The following is a 17,092-nucleotide window of genomic DNA, read 5'->3' on the forward strand; positions in this document are numbered from 1 at the left end:
AAGGTTCACCATGAATGCCTTTTAGACACCTAAGTTGCAACAAAATTAGGGCAGGATATATGAAAAATGGTACAAGCACCGCATGGTTATAAACAAAACTGCAGGATGTGAAAAGTTTTATAGCTGTATTACCTCAATATCACAGCACGCTGCTGAAAAAGAGAGATCAGCCCGGGCTGAGAAACAACAGGCAGCAAACAGGCTGGGAGGCAGCACACTTACCGAATGAGCGCTCCAGGACTGCGTTTTGGATACGGTGTTGCACGTCCCTTTGGTCAGCCTTTGCAAGTGGTCAAGCCATTCGTGCAAGTCCTGGCTGCTGCTGCAGGACACGGTGATCCGCTCTGTCATGTTCCCTGCAGCAGAGGGTCAAACCATCATCTTTAGCGAGTGGTAGAGATGCAGGAAGAAACACACGAGGAGCTCAGCTCAGCAGGGCAGCAAGCGGCTCCTCTGTTTGCAAAGTTCAGTGGCCAGAGACCACAAAGATGCGGCTGCCTGTCCTGCTCTGGGCTGCCAGTGCCCGGCAGCCTTGGAGCAGCACAGAGAAGCCAAGGGAACCGGCCCTGGGAGGAGGTAGCCTCAACCAGGAGGGACATGCCCAGAACTCAGACAACGCACAGGAAAAGAGCAAAAAGCACAGCGTGGTGGTTGTGAGGAGGACTGGCATCACTGGTGGCAGCTGCTGTTCGGACTGGTAGGGACGGCCCCAGGCAGGGGCCACACTCACCTGCAATTTCAAACACGTGCTCGTTCCCTTCGGCGTCTTCCAGCTTTGTCAGCGTCATTCCTGTTAAAGGCAGCTTTCCCTAGGAGAATTGAGGAGGAGTGAATGTCTGCATCTACTTCCAATGTCGTTCTGCTCCTTTCTGCTGACTCTTTGGGAACTGCCATTAAAAACTGATTTGCGAAGGCCTCAGACTGCAGGAAGAGTATCCTTTAATGCACGGATCTAGATTTCCCTGCACAATTAGGTCAAACCCCTGAGAAGAGGCTCCCATGACAACTGAGTCATCCCCAGCTCATCTGCCGCCCTTTCTATTCATGAGGTGCAAACCCTTTTTACAAAGAAGTCAGGACTATCAACTTCCCCTCTTTTTTCTGAAAGCCTTCCCTGTCCCTCTGTTTTGCATGGCGCGCTGCCCATTCACCTTACTCCCACTGGTGGGTAAAATCTAAAGACCCAGCCAAATCCTTCCCAAATCTCCACCGTCTGTCTCACCACCTTCTCGTATGACAAATGACACATCAGCAGAGGAGTGTCCTTTTCCTGGAGGGCATCGATTGTTTCAGGCAACTGGAGAGAAGCCAAGCTCGAAAGAGCCCGGTGGCAGCCATTCGGAATAGTAAGACACCTGAAGCGCATCATTCGGGGTGCCTCACACACAGGAAATTTGGGCTTGTTTACAGTGGGCTTTATAATAGCGAGATATTGTACGGAGACAACACAACATTGACAGCCAACTGGCTGTCTGGGGCAAAACCCCACAGCTGGCTCAAGACACTTGACACACACACTGAATTCTTGAGAAGAGCACGAAAGATAGGGATTGGTGTGTTTTATTTTTATATTTTTTCTAATTTCAAAGTATTCACACTTCCCAAATGCTGACTAACCAGTTGTCAGGACAAAGCTACTTGCAGTAAGTGTCCTGGCATGCATGGCAAAACAAAGCCTTGGTTCCCAGCCCATTTGCATAAAACAGAGATTTAAGGAAGGAGGGGATTTGAATTTGATCAGAGATATCTGATTTCCTTTTTCACACCTAATGCTTTGCAACTTCAAATTAAGCATGCCTACCTGATAGATGAACCCGCTCATCCGTGGGCTTGCAGACAGCATGAGCAAAACATTGGAAAACAACAAGAAATACCGCTCTTCTTTCTCCTGCAGGGATAAGAATTTAGGTTAGTCCAGTTCACAGTGTATCACAAGTACTTTCCTGCAGCAAAAGGCACCCACTGCAGCTGGAACCACAGCCTTAGAGAGACCAAACCCAAACCAATTATTTTGGCTTTTTTTCTTTACAGCATCTTATTTCTATACTGGCTTTTCCAGGGGAGCCTGCATACATTTTTGTCTGCATCCTGCTAGTCCTAAAGATATTTTTAATTTCCTCTTCCCATCATTTCAAAATGCCTCAGAAGACTAAGACCTTATGTCCCCAGCACTTCACGTCCCAAACAAAACTCTAGGACTAGACTCTGCAGAGTTTTGTTTTACAGGTCTTCCCTTCCCAGGGAAAAGTTGCTACAGCAAGCAAGTAATTCATCGATAGCAGGCAGCAAACACCAAACATGCGGTATTCGTGGGTCTAACACTATTGGCGAGCATCTGCTGAAAGCACAGGTGTGATACTTCGGGACCAGCGATGGGTTTGGCAGGGATCCCTCTGATTCCCTGCTAAACACAGTCAGCTCTGGAGTGGAACACCATTACAGCCACCATGCTGCGCACAGGACGTGGCAAAATGATGATGCTAATGCACACGTTAAAGTCACTCTCATTTCTCAGAGTAAGTCACACGGGGAAAGGAGGGGAATTAATGTGCTGTTTGACACTAAGACACTTCTTTTGCTGGAAAAGTGTGTCACTGAAGGGCTGAAGCTAAGCAACCAGGTCTTGATACCTGACTCCAAAGACATGCACAGTTCCAGTCATGCAGTGCTTGTCCAGGTAAAATTACGTATCGGCACATTTTGTGAGCCCTTTGCTGGCCTGGGGTCAGAGTAGTTGTCACCTTGCACAGCTGATCCCCCAAGCAGAGGGCATTTGGTCACAATGTCTTTACCTGGAAGCTGCACTCACCTCGCTCCCCCCACTTTGCACCATAACCTGGGACATGTAGATGATGTTCCCCATCGTTTTTATGTCCTCTCCTTCCCAGCGCTGAATGGATTCAGAAAGGATCTGCAGCTCAAGTTGTTTCCTCTTCCTCAGCTCCTGACACTGTGACTGGAAATCACCACGGTATGTTTTGTTAGCAAAAGTGCAGATGCAAACGCAGACCATCCTAAGGAAGATGGTTTCACCAGCCAAACTTGCTCAGTGCTCAACAGATTGCACCACATGCAAAATTTGCCTGCAGTGCTCCAGGTTTCACCACTTTACCCCAAAAGAGACCCAGAACGATGAGACAAACTTAGCAAAGGTCGATAGTATTGGCCAGAGTTACACATACAAAACGCTTGCCATCTTGTGAAAGCATCACTACTTTTCAACCAGAAAAGCCTGCTTTGGCTCTATTACACAAACCTTGTCAAAAATCACACCACAGCAATTTATGATGTAATGAATATGTTAAAATGTCAAAGAAATTGCATACTGTACCGAGCAAACTTTTCTTTCCAAACCAGTTCTACCTCTGAGAGTACAGGGTCACATTTTCCAAACCAAGATAGCCACAGAGTTAAATGTTGCTAATTTTGCTGGTGTTCAGAAAGACTCGTCCAACTTTGCTGAAACAGCAAAAAGACTTATCCTTGCAGCGCTGCAAAGCCCCCACGACTCAGATAGGCAGATATTTTCTTATCAAAATCTGCAAACCCAGAAGTGAGAACTTGGCACAGTATTTCAGCAATGCAGTACAGCAACACGAAAGGCAGCTTCTGAGACTGCCGTAACTCAAAAGACTGCAGCGATACTTCCAGTTGTGGACTCAGAGCTCCATGGAGCAGCCGGTCTTGCAGCTGCTTTCAGCAAGCAAAGGACAATGCTGACTGAGCAAAGGCAGCCCTGCGAATCCAAGCAAAACTTGTTTTAACTGACCTTTCTGCCAATGGGAAAAATTGCTGCAAGGCCAAATCTGGGCTCAGTTTTCACCCACTGCTTGGTTTTTCCAAACCCTGGTTTCTGATGGAGATTTTCCTCCTTTCAGACTCAGGAAGGAGTCGAGTTTCATGCAAATTCTTTGACTATCCAGATCTTCAGGCATGCCCAAAGGAAAGGCTGCCCTGGGTCTAGTATGAAAAGACACAATTTTGTGGGGGCTTCCTCTGGTTTTGCAACTACTGGGTGCTTCAGCAGCTCCCCGATTGTCTGAATTCGAAGTTCTCAGGACGTAAATTCATACTAAATGCACAGCAATCCATCACAACCTGTACAGAGGCACCAAATGGCAGAGTTCTGCAATTACTGCCCTGCCTTTGCCCAGGAGCCTCTGGTCCCAGGCATCATGCTTGCGTTGCGAGGAGCATCTCTGCCCATCTAACCTCGAACCCATGCCAAACCCCTTTCGTTCTACCATAATTACACTGAATTGCTCAGTGCACTTCTCAAGTAAAAAAATTATGAGCGTTCCTAAAGATGAATGACATCTTATAATTTAACTGAATTATTCCCCTACTACCTACTAGAATTAATGGAACGGGAGCTGAGTTTCTAAGTAAATGTAACATGATCGCCCTTTCCTGTTTTCTATGAACTTTCTCCTCCGCATCTTTTATCTGCACTGCTAAGCACTGAAAGCCTGCATCTGCCATGCTAAGGAAGGAAGTTGGACCACATCTGGAGTGGTTATAGTGAAAGGTATTTAGTGGCTACAAAGAGAAATGATAGCTTTTATAATAATCGAAAGAAAGCTTTGCTAGGTAAAACCTTTGTGCATGCGGATGGTTTTCACCCCTCTTTTTGATCTCATTGCACTAGGATTTTGAGGGGCATAGGTAATACAGCGCACAGAAACAGAGCTGGTACCTTCCTCTGACTCATCGTTTTGCTGCCATTTGTCCTTTCCCCACTGATGGCCATGGCACCAGGAGCCACAAATATCTGCACCATGGCCAGGGCCTCCTGATGCCCGTGGAGCACATCTCAACAAAGCCCTGAGCTGTCCAGTGGCTCAGAGGGGACCCTTCGGCTGGCACCAGCATTTGAGCCAGACACCGGTACTACTCCTTCACAGCTCACCTTCAAGAGCAAGGGGCAGTATAGTTGTATAGTTTCAGGTGGCAAATGACCAGGGTAAAAAGGCAAAAGGAGATGAAAGGGTCCCAGCCACCACCACTACCCATACATGGCCTTCTGTAGCACTGCGCAGAGCCAAAGACTTCTGCTGCTGGGACCACAGAGCCAGCGTGTAACTGCTGAAACATGCAACCAGAGGGGCACTCTAGGCTTGAAACCTGAAATTAAGCATCTTTATCACCCATCTTTTCCATTCCAAAAGACCTTTCTTTTCTTTTAAATGAGGAGACAAATGTCAGGCTTGACTCATTCTTCATGAAATGCAGCTCTGAAATGGAGTGCTCTATTTTAAGAATTGCCACCTACCACAAGAGACTTGAAGGATGTGATGGCTTTCAAGATGTCTTCATGATCTGCATGCGCCTCCTAGTGAAGGGAGAGAAAAAACCCTGAATCACGAACAGCAACAGCCCCGCAAAGCGCCCAACATGCCTGATGGCTCCAGTGCACCCAGGGCTTGCAGGGCCCCAGGGGCAGGCATCAGGGACTGCAGGGGGCAGCCCAAATCCCCCAGCTACCAGTGCTGGCTTCCTCACCACCCTGCTCAACTTGGCATCTTTTAAAGCAGCTATGCAATTCAATGATATCGGCCTATTTAATGAGTGTAAAGAGGCCAGAGCAAGACTAGAGATGATTTTACAAAGCTTAAGGAAAATAAATTCAACCAGGCAGACCCTACAGGCAGGTAGGGTGGATTTCTAGTTTCACATTCACAAATGGAACTTCTGTTAGTGTGCAAATATTCCAGCCATTGCACCATCAAGGGTGCAGTTTCCATGAACATCAGTGGGAGCTCCAACTCTGGGTTTAAGGGAGGGCACATCCCAGGCCAGGGAGGGGAAAGCAGGATGCTGCCTCTTATCTCTGGCTGCAGCTGCACGCTGGTACACTCCCTGGGCATTCGGGGCCCTACATCACAAGCTCTTCACCATCCAGACCTCATGCCAAGCAAATCATAAGGTGTTTAGGCTGTGATGGAGCTACCCCCATGGCTTTTCAGAGGCCTGCCCCATCTCCAGCTGTGCAGCAGTGCAGGGAATGCTGTGCTATACATCCACACTGCATATACCCACATTATATACATACATATGCTTCCCAGGGCATCACAGCTTAAACCTCAACCCTCCTTACTCATGCAATAAAACCTCTACTCCCACACCCGGCTTAGAAACTAAAAGAAACAGGTGACGTGCGTGTCCCTGAATCCACTGCTGACCCTGACATGGCACTCTGCAAAGAGCACGCCGGTCTATGTATGGTCACAGTGGCTGCATCCAAGCTCAGCTCTGCCCCTGCAGCTCAGCCAGGCCAGGCGAGAGGAGGGGAGGTCAAGTTTGCCTAAGGTGCAGGGTCTTATGCCCTTTCCTATAAAGAAAAACCTCTTGCTCAAACACAGTGGTTATAATCCTTTGGCTGGGGCATGGATTTGAATGATCATGGCTAAGTCTGCTGAGTAATTAACTGGTGGTAATTAATATCAGAAGAGGGAAAAGCGAAAACATTTAAAACCAGATTGTTACTTCTTGCTTTCCTCACCTCCTGGTACTGGAGGTCTGCACCATGGCTGGAGCACACCACCAGGCGAGCAGCAGAGCCAAAGCAGTAAGGGACAGAGATGACAACAATGCCTGGGTGACAAACGTCCCAGAGCAGATCTGCTGCCCGCTGAGGAAGTCTCTACCCGCTGGCTGCTCTCCCTGCTCCGAGGCACTCGCTCCTCCGCCCCCGTGTCTGCACCGGCTGCCAGATCCACGCCTGTGTGCGCGGCTCTGCTTCCAGCCCAGAGCACAAGCCTCAGGCGAGGAATGGGGACATGCCTGTGTGCAGCAGGAGTGAGCAGCCAGGGATAGAAATCCCATAAAACGGTTATAAAAATACTGATTTATTAGGTGCTGGGCAAATAAATGCCAGCTGTAGCCTGACGCTGAATTCCACTTTGGGATTGGCCCATATTTGGCTCAGGCAAAGAGCAGGCGATGTCTTCCCACAGCTTCCCCCAGCCTCCCCCACCTTTCCTGCTTTGGGGCAGCTAACGTCCCATGCAGATATAACAGCCCCTTCCAGCTCCTTGGAGTGGGGGTTAAGTACATTTAGCAGTGTGATGCTTCAACACTAGGGGAAGGAGCAGAGATGCCTCCTGCAGTTTGGGGACAGCTCTTGCAGCACCCAGGGGCGCAGCCTGCCTGGTGTCCCACCTACCTCCATGTGCCGCTCCAGCTCCTGCAGAAGTGTCACGTATTTATCCAGCCTCAGGAAGGGTTTGCTGAGGCTCGTGGTTAAGATGAGAATGCCTGGGTTGGCCGCACCCTGGCTCTCCATGAACTTCTCCAGCTCATCACTATAAATAGATACAACAACAAGAAGCTGGGCTCACCACCGCTGAGGGCTGTGTTTTGCTGCCTCCCACTGCTCTCCTGAGGGCCAGGGCTCTCTTCTGAGCTGCACTTGACTTACAGGCGTTCCAGCCTCCCCTCCCAGTAACCACTTACAAACACAGCAGCACAAGAGCCTGCTCCCCGGGGATGCTGCGTGGTGGTGGGTGTTTGTGCACTCAGTGTCTGGGGCACATCGGTGATGGCACAGCAGAGTGGCCCAGGGCGAGGTGTCTGGTTGATGGTGTGCGCTGGCTGACAGTGCTCATGTCATGTCAGAGGACATGCAGCGATGTGGTGGGAGCTGTGCCACCGGGACCCCTCTGGGACGCTGCTGTTAGCACACGCAACGCCCATGTCAGCACATTTGTCCAAGCTGATTCTTTAACAAAAGGGGTCAGGCTAGTGAGAATCATTTACAGGAACCCAGATCTTAAGCTGAATTAAAGCTGGATTTCAGCAGGTAAGTAAATATATTGCAAGCTTCTATTACAGAAAGGGAAGAATTAAACAGTACAGCTGGGATCCTGGCTTTAACATCACTGTAGGGAGACAGCTAAGTTGCCTTAGGGATGACACAGTGCTACCCTTTCAGCTTAGTGTGCTCTTTAGCATGACCTTACACAAATTCAGGTGTCTGCTCAAGTGGGACACGCTGTGAAGGAAGGCGTTATTACTGTGATCTATCAAAGAGTCTGCAAAGCAACCAGACAGCTGAACAGCAGCTCAATTATTAAACTGGGTAACTCTGGGTGATTTTAACGAGCATCCTCCTTTTGCAAGAGTGTGCCCCACACCATCTGCAAGTGTGTGGGCACTGCAGCAGTGGGTCTGAAACAGCATGCGGGTCCTTAGCCTATAACAAGCACAGGAGCTGCTGCTGCAAGGGCCGAGGGAGGCAAAGGGTTATTGCCTCTGCTTTACCCAGGGCAAGAGAGCTCTGCATGCACAGACAGGACCTGTGAGACCAGCTCAGGTCAGTGCACGGCAGAGCTGCACGAGCTGACCAAAGCAGCAGGCGATGTCTGCACGCTGCAGCAGAGAGGCAATGCTGAAGAGCCCAAAGCCTGCCGTTAACATGCGGGGCAAAAGCCACGCCGGCTCACACACTAATGGCAGAAGTAACTTTTAAAGGAGGAATTTCGGTCTGGGTCTCCTCCTGCATTACTCACCTGTGCTGCGTGAGGACATTGACTGCGGACGGGTGGTTAGCACAGTACGTCAGGTAGAGGGACCGGAACTGGGGCATCAGGTTCATAAAGCAGCCTCCCACGCGTTGCTGGTTCTCGGAGAGCCTACAAACACCAACACACCAGCACACTGTTATTGAGGCTCTTCATCTGCACCCTGCAGCTACGACACACTCACCCATCTGCCCAGGAGCCACCCACTGCACGGGGACACTCCCAGGTCACTGCAAGACTGGAGCACCCATCCAAACACTCATGCCTGACACTGGAGAAGGAGGAAGAAGGTCCTCAGGTGAGACTGGATGTCTGTGCTGCAGCCAGTATCACAGCCCAGCACCAGCCCGGGACACAGGGTGACCCAGCCTGCCCTGTCCCACCAGCTGAGATGCAGATGGGATGCTGCAGCCCCCTCTGGCTGGTCCCTAAGGGAAAGGATTACCTCTGATAATTTGCTTTTTGCTCACAGGTAATCCCACCTTCAAGCCTACCATATCTCCCATCACACACGTGTCTGCATCTTTGGGCTAGTGACACTCTGAAGTCAGCTGCTTCAGCAGACAGCTGAATAGTAGAAATGTCAACATTTCTTCTACCTCCTGCCAAAGCACTACCTGCTGCCTTTCTTCAATCCTGTTATTTTCTTCTATATTTAACAAGCCTAAGACAGGAGCCAGGAGGAACGTTAATGAATGGGTCTTTCTATTATTTTTAGCTGCAGTTTAATAGCTTAACACCCTCACTGCTGTGGCATGAGCTTACTTTGCAACATCTTCCAAGGCTTGATTCAGTGTTTGCTGAAACGCGCTGATTTCTTCCACATTTCCCAGCAACGATGCGATGTCCACAGCGCTGAGCCTAGAAGAGTCAAATCACCAGTTAGCACCAAAGGGATGCTGGGCAGTGCCTCTGAGCACAGCTCTCAGGAGCACCCATGGTATCTGCAAGCAGCCCTTCCAAAAAGGCCTAAGAATTTCTGTTTCCCCAGACACACCATGGGGCATGGGGAAACACAAAACCCATGATCTGTGAGCTACAGAACACAGCCTCCTGGAGAAGATGTCTGCTGTCAAGGATTACCTTAATTGGATTTTAATCACTTAATCACGCTAATCTTCTCAGATGTTTAGCTGTCTAATAGACACAGACAGATGGGATTTCTTCCAGGGGCGGGGAGGGAGGTGTGTGCACAGACACAAAGACCGCTTTGTCTTCATGGGCTCATGCTGTGGGTTTCCTACACGAGGAGGGTCCTGCAGTGCAGCCCCTCAGGTGGGGGTCGCTTTGTTCCCTAAGGTTGGATTTTTCCTAACCGAAAGCACCATGTCCGCTTCTGTCATCCTGCTTCTGTCACTCCCTTACACTCCTCGTTTCAGCCATTTGCCGCCTACAAGGTAGGCAGGCTGAGAGCATGGGAAATTTTCACAGCTGGAGATATCCCAACGTGAAGGTTTGGGGAAGGAAGGCAAGACGTGGAGGGACTTTAAGCAGATCGCTGCATAGATGGGGAGACGGGGAGATCACTTCTTGCTCAGCAGCAGTTTGGGTTTAGCGAGAAGCAACCTAACCACAGGAATATGTGCTGTTGCTCACTAAACAAAGAGATGACTAGGAGGTGCCACCTGGGGCTGAGAAGTCACAGCAAGACAAATTACAAGGGAAGAAGCCATGCAAGGCACACCGCCAGGAAACATGCATGCCAGGACAGCCACACAGGAGCTTGCAGATGGAGGCAGCAGCCAGCCCTCGGTCGGACAGAAATGCCCGTCTCTAGCAGCTGAACGCCTGCATGATTGCTGAGGAATAGGAAAAAGCAGAAACCTGTACAAACGTGTGGGTTTTTTTCTGGTTCACAGAGAAGTTGTGAGGCTTTACGAGAATGGCAGTGACAGTCCCTAAACATTCAAAAGCAGGAAAGTAATGAACTATGGTCAATTTTACGGGGTTCTGTCCATCTCAGATGCCCTTATATCTTACTTATCATAAGACTGGAGGGGTCTTAAGTAAGTTCCCAGAAGTGACTGTAGTTCCTTCGCATAATCTCGTTCTGTTTCCAGAATATTTTGCAACACCTAGGGTGAGAGACAGAGCACTGAGTAGATCTTAGTACTAGGGACTAGTCAAAGGAACATGACATCAGCTTCCAAGTGTGGCAAACCACAGAAGTGTATTTTATGTCCATGAATGCATTTAAAATTATTAATGCAGAACCCAGAATGCTCAGGAAAACCCTGGTGGTTCAATTTATGGATTTTACATTGCAAACCGGGGGAGGCCTGGACAGCAAGTGTTAAGGGATGTTTCTTCTTCTCTGGCAAAGCATGAATATAATGTAAGTTCAGATCTGAGTTTAGTATTTGGTTCCTGAGAGGCTCATGCCTAACCCTGCATGCAGAACTGGCTGCCAAGGTATGCAAACAAACGATTCGTGCATGCATCCTGGGACCACCATTTGCACAAAGGCAGGCAACAATTTAAACACAACAGTGGCCGGAATAAGGACGGCTCTTGAGACAGCTCAAGCCAGGGCACAGCTCACTGGCCGCTGCAAGGAAGTGCCCAGTTTGGCTTGGCCCTGCGATTCCACCTCAGCAGCCAATTTGCCTCCAGCACAGGGTACATCAAACCCACGGCCCTCGCTCCCAGATTCTCAATGCAGGAAAAAAAAAAAACAACACACTCCAGTTTCTCAATGCAGAAGAGCTTTTGAGACAGTGGAGGTGGTTCCCAGCTGTCTGGAGATATTGTTTCTGCTTTGCTTTGTTTGAAATATATTTAGACATGCTGATGAGCATGTTTCACCTCCAGCACTGAGAGGCAGGGATGTCCACATGCATGCATTTTATCTGGCTTATACCGCAGGGCTTACTCAAGCCTGGAGGAAGGTACCTGCCCCCTCTGCCAGACATCACCACTCTGGTAGCGAGATGGCAGAACAGGCGAAGTTTCTCTAACCTTTCTGCAGCCACACGTCACAGCCTGGCATACTGACCTGCTCCAAAACCAAGCCAACAAGCCAGGCTGGGAGCTGTGACCACTGCCCCTTCTCGGGGGCTGCAGCTTCTGGCGGAGGCAGTGGGCAGACAGCTCGGGTGTAACACCTCCAGCCAAACCCAAAAAAGAGATCGTGGGTCACAGCCCTAATCTGGCTCGCCTTGCGCCGTGACGTTACCTCCCCACCTTTATCGATGGGAGATAGTAACAGACAGGAAAGGGCTGGGACTGAGATATCGTGCCTTATTCTCCAACACCGATCTCAAACTACCACCTCTGCTATGCTATCTTAGTTGCCTACTTTCAGCCTCTCCTCGTGACATTTTGCAGTGACTTCCACTTGTGGTTTATTGTCTTGATAGCCCTGAATCAAGCAAATGGCAACAGCTGCATTTTAAATACAGTCTCATCACCAATTGTTACAAATCGTTTCAATGATTTCTAAGGTAAGGAGACAGTTCATAAGATTAATAATGAGCTACTTATTAAAATGTATGATCAGCACTTTAAAACTTACCACAGGGTAATAATTCTTTGTCAGCTGAGTGCTTTCAAGTCCTTTTAATGCTTTGGGAGAGAGTGGTTTATCTGTACAAAAAAACATATCAATAAATTATAGCGCACAGCTCTCATTCTAGCAGGAAGAGTCACTGCTGCATCATGTCCAGCAAACATAACATCACCCCTGTAAACACACAACTTCAGTTGCAGGGTTGGTTTTTCTGCTTCAGAAAATTCAGGAGCGAATCGACGACGTGCAGTCGCTGGCTGCAGCCGAGCGAGCCGCAGCCGCGGCACTGCACAGCACCTGGCAGCAACTCGCAGGTTTGCTCCCAAACCCCTGGCGGCAGCCCCGTGTCTGGCACTGTTTGGAGCTACAGTGCGCCTTCACCTGGCCTGCAAAATTTGGGTTTTAAAAACGGGTGTCTACCAAAGATGCTGGATAGAGCGTTTAGTTCCAGGCAACTCACAAACTGAAGCCAACGCCAATCGGTAAATTAACCCTGATCCACCCCTGTGGTCACCTGTGATGCAAAATCCGTGTGTGAATGAAGGCAGATTTGAAGAAAAAAAGCTCACGCAAACCTTGTCAATTCTCGTCGTCCTTTTCTTACGCATTTGCTGAATCGCTGCGGATGCCACACGTGCGCAGAGGCACGAACGCACCCCCACACCAGCCCCCGCTCCGTTGCTCCTTCCCTCGCAAAGCGCGTCCCCTGCCAGCAGACCCACCAACAAGCAGCGTGTGCTCACAGCAGAGGAAGCAAGACCTCTGCTGCGCTGCCGCCAGGACACGCAGCTGGGAAACTCCCACATCTGCTGGGAGATGTGCCCGTCGCAGGCCGGGTTCGGTCTCACGACCCAGGTGAGAGCGGCTCTGACACCTCTGGCCGGGCAGCCCAGAGGCACGGTCGCAGCTGCGGAGCCGGCCAGCCCACAGCCCCTCGGAGGGCTGTGCTGTGCAGGGTGGCCAGGCCGGCCTTTCTCCCTGTACGCACTCAGGGAAAGCAATTACTTTCACGCTGACAGCAGGGGAGAAGCTGAAATTGATAAATTCAGCTGCTGGGAAGCGCGGCTTGACGTATTGTCTAATTATTGCCCTTGTAGAGCTTCCCGTCGCTTCCAGCCAGGAGCTCTGTGCCTCGTTTAAAGGCTCCGAGGAGCTTTGCTCCACGCAGCTAGTTATTTCGACCCAAAGGGCACGCTTAGGACACGGTGGAAGTACAGACACTGCTGAAAAACGAGTGACTCTATTTAGAGTGACAAGTCTCGCGCTTCGGAGGCGAGGAGAGCAGCTCCCGCTGGCTTGCAGCAAGGGCTGTCCCCCGGGCAGCAGTCATGGTGGGTTAGCTGATGCTCCCTGCATCGGTCGCTGAAATACAGCCACGGGCCCTCGAGCAAGCGGAGACCGCTCTTTGGCTTTGTGCCTGCACCACGGGAACAAGCCCTGCTCCCACGTGAAGTGGGAAGACCGGGGGGCAAAAGCTTTGCACATAAAAAAATCTGACGGGCTCCTACATCGGGATCAATGGGGGATTCATCCGTGGCTTCAATGAGGTGCTGCTTCATGCAGCTCCCATCTGACCTATCCCATGGGACTGAATTTTGCTCTCCTTTTATAAAGTGGTTCTCTTCTCCACTCACTGACTTAATTAGTGATTCCTGGGTTGTGCCAGACATGGCTTCAATCTCTGCTGCAACGTCCTGCTCCAGCTCAGACATCATTTTCCCAGAGGGAAATAGTGGGAGATGAGATATCCTAACAAAGATCATTTCATTTAGAGTTAAACAAAAACTGGCCTAATTCTGAACACTTACTCATTACTTTTGTTCTTCCTTCCTCTTCTTTTTTGATTGCTAGTGTGGGAGTAACGATGTCTAATGGGGGTTGCACATTTTGCAGCCCTTTTGCAGCCCACTCCTTATGTCTCACGGTGTTTGAGGCCAGGGCTGATCCTGACCCGCACAAACAACACCGAGCACACAACAGGTCTGCATCTATTGTAAGTCTTCAAGGCACGTTAAGAAAAAACAAGTTTACTGTCACGCATCCTCAGAAGCACAACAGGGTGAACTGCTTGAATGGCTATGTAACACCACGGGGCAGTTCGCCAGGGGCATGCTTCATGTCATCGTCACCCCACATCTGGTTAAAATCACATCTCAGAAGATGTTAAGGACACTCGAGACAACGCTCAATAAAGGCAAATGTCATCAGCTGGATTGTTCCCTCGCTCTTTTCTCAATACTGCCTGTAGCTTCACAGCAGAAAATGCATCTGGGGGAAAATGTACTATGTGAAATCAGCCATTGCTATGCACAAAACCAGGGGTCTTTCCCTACGGCCATACAGTTTTTGTTGCTTTCCTCGCTGAGACTGGGAGTATCCATTCCACCACTGCCAGAAATGGCAGGATCAAAGGCAAATGCATTGCCTGTCCTAGGTCTCTAACAAAAAGCTAATTCTGTGTTTCGACACTGGAGCGACCTGACAGCTCCCCAGAACAGCGGGAGGCAAGCAGACCCACGGAGCAATCTCCAGCCTCGTCCTGCAGCGACGTGCCGCTGTGCTGCTGGGGCTCGGCAAAGCACACCGGGGAAGAGGGCAAAGCAGCTCTCAAAGAAGTCATGCGAAAGCCTGAGCTTTCCCCTCCCGGCGCCATTCATACTTCCATTAGCACTGCTGCTTTAAGCACACTAACGGTCCCTAATAAATAGCAGCATTTTCCCAAAGGCATAAGGATCTACACTGCATTATACCACTGTCATTCAATCAGCCCTTGAAAGCAATTTGCTTACCGGTGGATTTGATTTCTCTGACGTAGTTGCTTGGGAACCAGCCTGTTTTTCCATTCAAGGTCCCTTCCCACCAGCCCCCTTCTTCAACCCGGGTGACATAAATAATGTCTCCTTTGTTAACGGAGAGTTCATCCTCATTGGTCTGCTTAAAATTGAACCTGGCCTTTACCACCAGCTGATGACTGCCATTCTCGGTCATCTCCTAAGGAAAGAAACATGGAAAAACATTAGTGGATAGTCCAGAAAAGCAGAAGCCAGCAGGACAAGCCATTGTTCTTTGTTGTTACAGCTGTTTTTTTCAGTATTGCACTTCAAAACAGCAGTAACATCTTGCTCTTGTGTAAGCACTCCCGCCAGAGGATCACAAGGTCCCTCCCAAGAATTAACTCAGTCTCACAGCGCATTGGGAAGCAGATAAGCATTGCCCTCTTCATTTCCCAGAGAGAAGCACCACAGTTTGAGAAGCCACCACTAGGCTCTCTCCAGCCTAGGCAGCAAAGCTGCGATGGAGATCAGGGCAGAACAAGCCACGCTGGCACGCTCGACCCAGAGGTACTGCTCACATCCCTCTGCCCCCACAGCCATTAAACCCTTAAGAAAATTTTAAATAAAGGATACCACAGGCTTGGACTGCCTCCTTAACACCCTTGCTGACTGTGAAGCTGTGCTGTTGGAGTCAGCGTGGGCACCTCCAGCCGCAGAGCTAAGAGACGACAGATGCGAACATGGCCCTTTTGACGGCTGATCTGGTAAAGCAAAAACAACGTCTGAGATTTACCTTGCACTCCCCAATCCCTCTGCGTCACACCAAGCAAAGAACGAAGCCCACGAAGGAAACAAGAACAGGGGGACAACAGCTGGAGGAGCACCTATCAGAGCACAATACCTAAGGCATTCCCAATCAACAGTCAGGATGGTTTTGCTGGGCTGGGTTAACTCTTCCATGAGGGAAGAAGCTGAATTACATCCCGAGGCGCTCCTACATTACCCCAGCCCTGCGGCCACATACCCAATTGCAGTATTTTTTTGAAATCGCCCTTAAAACAGCTGAAAAATAAACTAATGCTTAGCCCGGTGCTGCCCAACTGGGAATGTCTCTGGGATCCAAGCAAGCACCACTGAAGGTGTTTCAAAGGTTAGCTCGCGAGTGAGTGCTCTTAGGTCACCTCTGCAGCTGTGGCGTGGGCTTCCCCGCAGAGTGGGGAAGAACGCTAAAAGGCTAACAGCTGTTCGACACATCCTTCTCTAGATAAGTCCTTCTGGGTTCAGTACACAGCTGAGAGAGGCTATGCACAATTTTGATTACTGTTCATGGACCGACGCCACGAGCCACGTGAGAGAGGGATTCGGGTTCCTCTGAGGAAGGACAGGAGCTTCGCCCCCAGGAGGCTGACGGCGCACAGAAAGGGCGAAACCATCCCAGCAGCTCTCTGCTGCTTCCTTCGCACGCTCCGAGCTCGTCGCTTTGCATACCGGTCTCTGGGCCCGATCCTGACACCGCACGCCCGACGATGGAAACAGTGCTGCTCTGACACAGATCTGTGTTTCACAATGAGCAATTCGCTTTTATATTGACACCGAGGAACTTGCCAGAGGGTAAAAAGTTTTGTGGTTGCAACTGCCCTGTGCTGAGAGAGAATCGCCTTGAAGGGAAGCACCAGCCTCTGCAGGACCTCGCAGCACCTAGCCCTAATCCTGCTTGGATGCTGCACAGCTGCGAAAAGAGGGGGGTTTCAAGGCACTGCGGCTTCCTGTAGTCCTCTGCTACTGTACCCCACGCCACACTGTGGGAAAACAACCAGATCACCTCCTCTCTATGTGCCAGCAGGCAAAAATGAAGCAACAGCAGATATTATCGTTTCAGGAAATTGTGTGGAGTACTTTGAGATTTCCCTTCTAGCTTCTTCTTAGATCTAAGAAAATGCCTGTATTCCACAGAAGTTACTTTCCAACTGCAGTGTGGAGCTTGCATGCCCACAGATCACAAAAGCCCTGAGAAGAGCAGACTGCTGTCTGCAGGTGTCACTTGGCTGGGCCTGCAGGTCCTCTGGATAACATTGGGAGTTCTTCATTGAAAACGCTGCAACTGGAGAAGGTGATCAAGCGACCAAGTGTGTGCACAACTCAGAAAACACAAAGCTGAGACCGCTGTTTCCCTGTTATCCTCCAGTCTGAATGTCAATATGGAAAAATCATTCCAAAGGGGAAGCTTGGTGGGAGTTACTGGAACTCAGCTGGGCTTTTATTCTCCCAAGAGGATTTTTGTTTCAATA

General features: G+C 49.8%; 1 protein-coding gene across 12 annotated transcripts in view; it reads right to left on the reverse strand.

The window, feature by feature from the left end:
* The window catches only part of ARHGEF6 (Rac/Cdc42 guanine nucleotide exchange factor 6), a 41,094-nt gene that overhangs the window by 9,474 nt on the left and 14,528 nt on the right, over window positions 1-17,092 (reverse strand). For 8 of the 12 annotated variants that reach the window (XM_083797716.1, XM_083797719.1, XM_083797727.1 and 5 more), the window contains 12 exons: window positions 15,438-15,565; window positions 14,820-15,021; window positions 12,037-12,107; window positions 10,503-10,597; window positions 9,288-9,383; window positions 8,511-8,633; window positions 7,166-7,304; window positions 5,273-5,332; window positions 2,810-2,956; window positions 1,802-1,888; window positions 731-809; window positions 223-356 (listed from right to left, as the gene is read on the reverse strand). In XM_083797716.1, the coding sequence (XP_083653842.1) occupies window positions 223-356; window positions 731-809; window positions 1,802-1,888; window positions 2,810-2,956; window positions 5,273-5,332; window positions 7,166-7,304; window positions 8,511-8,633; window positions 9,288-9,383; window positions 10,503-10,597; window positions 12,037-12,107; window positions 14,820-15,021; window positions 15,438-15,565 (1,361 nt within the window). The remainder of the gene's footprint in view (window positions 1-222; window positions 357-730; window positions 810-1,801; window positions 1,889-2,809; window positions 2,957-5,272; window positions 5,333-7,165; window positions 7,305-8,510; window positions 8,634-9,287; window positions 9,384-10,502; window positions 10,598-12,036; window positions 12,108-14,819; window positions 15,022-15,437; window positions 15,566-17,092) is intronic. The other 4 variants (XM_083797724.1, XM_083797718.1, XM_083797726.1 and 1 more) reach the window with 1 other exon arrangement.

This window comes from Anser anser (genome assembly GCF_964211835.1).
Source record: "Anser anser genome assembly, chromosome: 13".
In the NCBI taxonomy this organism is placed as follows: Eukaryota; Metazoa; Chordata; class Aves; order Anseriformes; family Anatidae; genus Anser; species Anser anser.